General features: G+C 37.8%; 1 protein-coding gene across 1 annotated transcript in view; it reads left to right on the top strand.

Moving 5' to 3' along the window:
* The first annotated feature begins 360 nt into the window (after positions 1-360).
* Positions 361-8796, top strand: part of galnt16 (UDP-N-acetyl-alpha-D-galactosamine:polypeptide N-acetylgalactosaminyltransferase 16) — a 28057-nt gene continuing 19621 nt past the window's right edge. Inside the window, exons 1-4 of the mRNA XM_065267437.2 lie at positions 361-691; positions 6924-7105; positions 7265-7363; positions 7567-7634. Of these exons, the coding sequence (XP_065123509.1) occupies positions 524-691; positions 6924-7105; positions 7265-7363; positions 7567-7634 (517 nt within the window). The 5' untranslated portion in view covers positions 361-523. The remainder of the gene's footprint in view (positions 692-6923; positions 7106-7264; positions 7364-7566; positions 7635-8796) is intronic.

Raw genomic sequence — 8796 nt, 5'->3', positions numbered from 1 at the left:
TTCCTATGTGTCACAGTTTTTGTTTAGAAAGTTTCCGTGACAATGATCACACACACACACCAATTAAAGCTTATTATTAAAAAATATACAGTATATATATAGCCTATGTTTAAGTGCAGATAACCAGACCAAATTCAGTCTGAGGTAACACACATGCAGTTCTCAATCCTGATCCTGGAGCTCCACTGCTCTGCACATTTTGTCTCCTTTATTTAACACAGCTGATTAAAATCATCATCTCATTAGCAAAGATCTCATTAAACTAAACTGAGTCTGTCAGATGAGAGAGACATACACGACCAGATTGAGACCACTACAGAAAATGTATACTGTATGCAGTTGAGTTTTGTCAGGCACTAGGACCTGCGGTTCACCCGACACACAGAGATCCGCTCGATCACAGCAGCTGTAGTGTGGCTGTTGACTGCGCACGCGGCTTCATCATCACCATCATCATCATCATCGGCGACAACAGATCACACACACACACGGAGAGAGAGTGACACGAGCTCAAGAGCAGCACATGATGCGCAGGATTCGGGCCAACGCCATCCTCATCCTCACCGTGGCCTGGATCCTGGGCACCTTTTATTACCTGTGGCAGGACAGTAAAGCATCCTCAACCTCATCCTCACAGCCGAAGAGCCACGCGCAGAAAACCAGGTTGGATGAGCGCACGCTACCTCTCATCGTAAGTCGTAATGATGATCAGCATTACTGCAGTGTGTGTGTGTGTGTGTGTGTGTGTGTGTGTGTGTGTGTGTGTGTGTGTGTGTGTGTGTGTGTGTGTGTGTGTGTTTGGGATGTCATGTAATGCGCTTTCATTACACTGTTCATGTATGCAGACTGGGTGCGCGCGTGCGCATGCCCGCACAGTGATGTCAGGTGCATGTAAGAGGCTTTTCCTTAAGCCAGCTGCAGGTGTGTCTGTGTGTGAGTGAGTTTGAATATGTGAATAAAGATGGGAACACAAACTGAACTTTGCATAAACACAATGGCAAAGCTTTTCTGTGAGGTTTAGGTGAAGGGGATTTGATTAGCTCAGAAAGTCTCTGTATGCCATCATTTATGATTATATCTACATTCATTTATGATGACATTTAAGATACAAAAATGAAAAATAAGTTGATGGGAAAATATGCCCAACAAGCCATGTCAGCTACCGATAACTTTAATCCTAAAAATCCTGATGGACTTTCAGTTGGATCCCAACCTAACATCAGCTCAGATTTTCTACATCACACACCAGTAGCTTTACATTATTTCATAGATCTGTGATGTGATTCTGATCAAACTGGATTTCACGAATCCGATACGATGGTTGATCTGACATTTCTTTAGGGTGTTTTTGCAATACAGTCCATAAACTGCTATGGTAACCTTGAAGAGTTAATGTTGATTGTTTAATTGTGAATGGGTGTCAGAATTATTGAAGAGCCGATGTGAACCGGTTTCATGTTACTCGTGCATGTAATCTAACATTGATGCATTCAGCAGATGCATTTTTTTTTATACAAAGTAACTTCTCCGTATATGAGAGTCAAACCCGCGAGCGTACACAAACTGAGCTACATGAGATCTGTCATATGTTATTCTCACCCCGTGCACTCTTTCTGAACGTCATGTGCTGCTTTCTTTTCACACTTATATCTTTCATTGTAAAACAAGAGTGCCTCAGATTGACTCAGCTGAGGGGATGTGAGGCAGCTGTACTGGAGGACAGATGTTTGTTGTTTGGTTTTCTCCTCACAGTTTAATGCCACATTTAGCAGGTGAAGGGGAAACTCAGGTTTGCTTCCTCAAAGTCAAACGTCTGCTTCCTTTAGACGAGAATATCTTAATATTTACATTTATGCATTTGGTGGATGCTTTCTTTGCATGCGACTAACCTTCTGAACTGCAAACACTAGCTGCGTTTCCATTAGAGATTGGCACAAAACGTTTGTGTTATTTTCTAAATATCGACTTAGATTATGGCATTTTTATTAACCGATGATATGCAGCTGAAATGTAGTTTTTCCTCTTACAAAAAGAAATTCCAAACATTCACGTCGACTGATGTTAGTAGGTTTACTAAAATCATATCCACTGCACTAGCCATTATTATTAACCGAAGGAGATTTGGAGGTAATGGTACCTTTTTAATTTAAATCAAAAGAGATGTAGGACTGTTCTCTAAACGTTTCATCTTCAAATAATCCTTATGTGACTTACATTTTTCAGGTGACGTGGTAATGCAATGTTTCCATTGCCATTTTCTTTTTCCATTTGTCTGAAAAACCACCTCATGCGAGTGTAAAATGTTTTTTGTGACATATGGGAGTTTTTCCTAAATTGACATGTTTCCATTGATTATATTTTCAATTCGCAATGTCAATTTAAAGGGTAATGGCAATGCAGCTACAATGCTCTACCAGCTGAGCTATAGGAAATGTATTGGTTTTGTGATTTTCATTGGATGGATTTACACATGCAGAAATAACACAAAATACATTAGATGATTAAACATAGTCTGATGTGTTAAACACCAGGAGAGATGAATTCAGTATCCATGTGCTTTATCCTCTGTCTCCATGGCAACAGCATCTCTCTTTAAACACATTTAAACAGTAACGTGATGGCCACTAATGTCTCAAAACAAAATCAAACTGTGTGTTCACCTGCACTATCACTTCATTCTTTTACATTTACATCCATGCTCTGTATTTAAACCTGATCCTGATGCTTTCAGCCACAAAAACATACATACGTTTTCGCAAAGTTCCGGTAGACTTCTGTAAAGAATTCACCACAACAGAGTCGAGGTCTTGTCGGGTCCAAAGAAATGTATCTGACCCGAAATGACCCAAATCACTTTTTATCCAATCTGAGACAAACTCGAGAACTTAAGACCCGAGTCCGACCCGAACAGTGCCTTTTTTTTTTAACCAAACTGGACCTGAATGTTAACGCCACTGACTTGTGTGCAGTCTGCATCGCCGCACGTACCACTCAGACAAAAAGAAACCCCTTGCATCCAATATACTGGTGCATTTATTTTCATTTATTATCTGATGACGACACTAAGGTAACCTCTAAAATGTGCATTAAAAATTGATTAACAGGTTTGTCTCAACCAAAATTAACCTACCGCCAGCCACACGATGTTGCAAGCGCTCTTGGCAAACAGAGGAGGGGTTGGAAAAGGACTTGATGCACACACGTGAGAGAGTTCGGGCCATTTTAAATGACCTGAGGCCGCAAATATTATACCCATCATGTTTTTAATGCACACGTGAACCTTTTAAAGCCGTATCTGGCTCGGGTCGGACCTCAGGTTTTAGTATCTAAGTGGACCTATTTAGAGTCTCTCTAGAGTAGATTATTTCTTATAACAATAAATAACAAGTAAACGACTTTAGTTCAAAACATTGCTATAGCGTATCAACTACTGCACTGAGCTCATGTTACTGTATAAAAAAAATGAATGTATACAATGTTGGATCCAGATTCTTAAAGTCTTGACTGGTTATCACACAGCGATGATCCACGCTGGCAGTCTCTTCCCATGTTTTTTATTTTCGACCAGATATTTGTTTCAGAGGTTTATTTGAGGAAAATGGAGAAATGTGTTTCTTATGCACATATATACGACATGTGTTTTATAGCAGTGCAATCACTTTTAGGTACTCTGTGTTTCCCAGCATCATGTATGTGTTTGATCATCACACATGCTGATATTATTGCAGGACTGCTAATGGTCTGGTTGGATTTTGTTGTTTTTATCTGGTTTTAAACAGCCAAATAGCTTGGACGCAAACAACACAGCCCAGATGTGTGTATGTCATGAGAAATCTCTCTGGCGGTTCTGAATGGTTTGTTCAATATGAGAGACTGTTATAGACTCTTATTCTACATGAGGAAAATTGCTGCTTTTTCTGTGCTTTTCTTATGTCTTATATTTCTTATACGTATCAGTGGCTTTCGTTGAAAAATATTTGTTATTCTAGTTTGATGAACTATTGCACATAATAAATTTAGTTTTGTACACAGAACAGTGACACAATTTAATCTTGGATAAAATGTTTAATGTGCTCTCATTTGTTCATTCTAAGGGGGTGTGCACACCAAAGCTTTTATGCTGGCGGCCAGCGTATATTTTCAATTCTTTCCAAGGCAGCTGACTTTTTTTCCGCGCTGAAAGCCGAGAGTTGAAAAATATTTAATTTCAGGTGAAAAGCTCAGCTTGTCAATGTCAGTTTTCACACGGCTGTCCAATCACAGTGGAGGAGGGGCGGGACAAATATCATATCGTTCAACGACTGATAAACAAAGCAGAAGTATTAAAGAGCTCAGCTGAAGAAAGCTGGCAGTCGGCGTCCCTCTGGCGTTTTCAGCCGTGTTTGAAAGCTTTGGTGTGCACATCCCCTAAATGAATAAATGAATGTAAGTCCTAATTAAGTTAATTTGGTCAAGACACAAACAGTCGAGTTTAGATTCAAAACAATTCAGTGTTTTTTTTTTTTCTAAGTGCCCTGCAGAACTTTTAGAATTTTTGGGGTTGCAAAAGGGCGGAAAGTTTCCGGTAAATTTCCATGGGGACTTAATCTGGGGAATTTTGGAAATATTCAAAACTGGAAACTTAACGGGAATTTGTGGGAATTCTTTGGAAATTTTGGGAAATGTATATAAACCATATCATATACAAACATAAATAAACATTTAGTTTGGTCCAAACAAACTTTTGGGTGTTTTGGTGGTTAGTTTTGGTTAGTATCTCACCTAAATGTTTTCTCAGTCAGTGTATTTGTATTAACAATGATTTAATGTTGTTGCACACTTGCTTACACAAAACATTTTGCCATTATTTTGTGTGCAGGATTGAAGAAACTATCTGTGCATGTTATGGATGAATGCAAGTACATTCAGCGGGTGTGTCCTCAATGGCCCTTTAGTAAGCAGTGTGCTGTGTGCACGTGACTGAGGAATGTGCAGGGTGGAAATTCAACTGAAATGGCATTAAATCTTGTTGTTTTAAGCCTTTTTAAAAGTACATTTAAGTTCCCTGTTATAGGCAACTCTGCAATTTCCAGTTGATTCCTATTAATTCCAATATGTTTAAGTTAATTCCCATGGAAAGTTTCCAGCTTTGAAAATTCACAGAATTTTGCAACCCTAATTATAATACAGACGTTGTTCATTGACCGTTATTAGCTGACAATGGATTTATCTGCTGCCGGTTATATTTGGTTATAACTTAAACATTTGGCCCATTATTGGCTTGTCTTCAAACCCTGCCTGTAGTTCTGTACTTTAATTAATCTGCTTTGAATGTAAATGCCTTTTTTATGTCATCTGTGCCTGTAAGATAAGATCAAATCAAATGGTCAAGCATTCCAGCGTGTCTTTATACTTCATTAATAACAGAAATGCATTTACAAGTCCTAAAAGTATAAGAGCTTTATGTGCACAAATCAAATGGTTTATAACATCTAACCGTAACTCAAGCTTTTAGTTTTTATTGACACGGTCTGTAGAGCATCATATTGCACATTTATTTATCTCCTCCGAGCCAACATCACATTCCCGTCTCTTTCCTCTGACCTCTTTTCTGTGCATTTGGTACTCCATGTTTCATTTATAGATAAAGAGCTTGATGTATGAGAAATCTCCTGAATGGTTTGTTCAGTATGAGAGCTGCTTATGTAACTGTTATACACTATTGCATGTTTTCCTTGTGCTTTCTTACATTCAGATATATCTAATTTTCTCAGACCACATTTAAAATCTGTGCAGAAAATGTTTGGATTTAGTTCAAATTCATCAAAATAAGATTGCTTTCCTTTCCTGAATTATTTATGTAGGATCATGTGGGATATAAACGTCAGTGTTTTTGGCAGACTCTTGTTTATTGGTGAAACAGCAGAGAAACTTCCCATATAAAATTGCACACAAAATTCCCTTGTGGTCGGAGCCGATGTTGTGGTGGACAGTGCTCCGACATGTAGTGCAGATGTACTTTCAGCAACCAAAGGTTGTATCCCAGTGTCCATTGCTGATCCCGTACCCCTCTCTCCACCCTGAGCTTTTCTGTCTTCTCATCACATTAATATCTGTCAAAATAAAGGCAAAAATGGCCCAAAAAATAACTTAACCCGCTCACCAGGGAATTTATTAAAATCTCTGAAGAGAAAAGTTTATTATAGTATATCCTGTATTCTATGAAACTAAAAAAAACAACAACTCCTTTTTGAGCTTTTCTTTGGCTCTGTTTTTTTCTTTGCCAATGTTTTACACACAGTCTTCTTTTTTTCACATACGTTTTTTTTTACAACGTTGCAACCACTTACCTTAAAAAATTGAGTAAATTGAATGATACATTATTTTCAGTGCATTTAAGAAACATTTACATCTGCTTATGTGTATTTAGATTATAGATATAGAGCTTCATTAATTTCTTACCTTGAACATCTCAAAACGACTATTATGATATATAATGAATATTTTTTCCACATTTTAGAATAATGCTAAACTCATCAAAACTAATACAAATATAACTATGGGAATTATGTTGTGATAATTAAAATAAATAAGAGAGATTATATTTTTAGTACCTTTAGTGTCATCACCCTTTGTCTAAATTTGCAGAAACAATCTCTTGTGTTTTGTTTTTTCACTCAGCTTCTCGAGGTTTTACCTTGAGATGATTTTTAAACACAATTGAAGTTATTCTGCACTGTTATTGGCTGCTATTTCTTTATTATTCAATTCAAGTCATTCATTTAAAAAAAAATTTCTTTAAATAAGATCATTTCTTTTAAAATGAAAAGAATTAATATGTTATCCCATTTATATTTTTCATGTCATAACTAATTTCTAACATTTTGACCTATGCTTTCATACACTCCATGATGTGTAATTCAGTCTCTTTTTCTGTGTTTTAGGTGACCCATGCACCTAAGGGTGATCCGTTGGGTCAGCTGTTGGGCTTGTTTGACGAAAAATCTTATCTAGCCAGTAAAACGCTGAAAGCTGGAGAGGATCCATATAGAGATCATGCGTTTAACCTACAGGAGAGCGATCGACTGGGCAGTGAGCGCTCCATCAGAGACACACGTCACTATAGGTAACACGCACGCACGCACACACAGACACACACACATTTAAATCCAATGTGTGGAAATTATCCAGCAATAATCTGTTCAGTTCAGTGTTCAGGGTTGTGTCTGCTGAACTACATATACAAAGAAACTCCCACAACATATACATATTTGTGTGTTCACAGGTGTGCCTCCATAACCTTTGACCCTGACCTGCCGTCCACCAGCATCATCATCACATTTCATAATGAAGCACGCTCCACCCTTCTCCGCACTGTTAAAAGGTAACAACATCTACGCTTTACATTTACATTCATGCATTTGGGAAACACATTCATCCAAAGTGACTTACAATGTATTTTAGTTATACTTGTTCATCATTATGTATGTTTACTGGAAATCAAACACAAAAACATCTCCTTAATACACTTTTTTTAATAAAAGTTTTGCATCCGTCTGATTCTTTTAAAATGTGTTTTTAATGTAGTGTGTTAATGAGAAGCCCGGCTCATCTGATTCAGGAGATTATTCTGGTGGATGACTTTAGTTCTGACCGTGAGTAGAGATTCATTTCACATCCATACACAATAAACTAGTAAATGAATGAGAAGTACTCACTCCCTTTGTTCTGTATGTCTGTGTGAGTCAGACTGATCTCAGACCTGCTGTGAATCAGAATTGTAGCTCCGCTGTGATTAATGGTAAATAGAGACCAAAAACTGGCAACTTGAACTGTGATTTTCCAGAGACCATGTGTTCAGACAGTGCAGTACATTCACAGTGACATTATGACCATAAACGCGCACACACACGCACACGCGCACACACACACACACACACACACACACACACACACACACATGCTGGTTGGCTGAAGTTTGTATTAAAGATAAGATGTATGTATGTTTTAGCTGATGTATGTTTCTGAAGAAAACTGTACATTTGTCTGCTCTTATAGCAGTATATATGGAAGCCCATTTCCGCCACATAAGATAAAAATCATGCTCTGGTAAATCAAAATTATGAGATAAAAAAGAAATTATGACTTTAAGTTTTACATAATTATATCTTTTTATCTTGACTTTTAACTCTTTCCCCGCCATTGACAAGTTATCTCTTCAATAAAAGAATACTCCTCCCTGCCAACGATGAGTTTTTACGGCAATGCATAGTTCTGCTACTATCCACTAGGTGTCGCAACTTATTAAACACTAAAGCAGGGGTGGGGAACCCTGGTCCTGGAGGGCCACTGTCCTGCAGAGTTTATTTCCAACCCTAATTAAACACACCTGAAAAATCAAATTAAAGTCTTCAGGATTACTTGGAAATTAAATTCTGGTGTGTTTGATTAGGGTTGGAACTAAACTCTGCAGGACAGTGGCCCTCCAGGACCCAGGCTGGCAACTTAAAAAAAAAAAACGCTGGCGAGGAAAGAGTTAGTCATAATTTCTACTTTTTAATCTTCTTCTTATGACACTTTTCTCATAATTTCTGTTTTTATCTCATAATTATGATTAACCGGAGCATGATTTTTTTCTTATTTGGCAGAAATGGGCTTCCAAAGTATCAGAGAAAGCAGATATTACCCCAAAAACCAAGGATTGACACTGAATTCATATTGGACCAATAGTATTTACACTGGAGTCACATTGGCCAAACATTGTCAATGCTGTGTGATTCTTGGAACTGTAGGAGAATTTTATCCTGACAGCCCGTG

This window comes from Paramisgurnus dabryanus, chromosome 17 (genome assembly GCF_030506205.2).
Source record: "Paramisgurnus dabryanus chromosome 17, PD_genome_1.1, whole genome shotgun sequence".
NCBI classification, from domain to species: domain Eukaryota; kingdom Metazoa; phylum Chordata; class Actinopteri; order Cypriniformes; family Cobitidae; genus Paramisgurnus; species Paramisgurnus dabryanus.
This window is presented reverse-complemented; position numbering and strand designations above follow the sequence as displayed.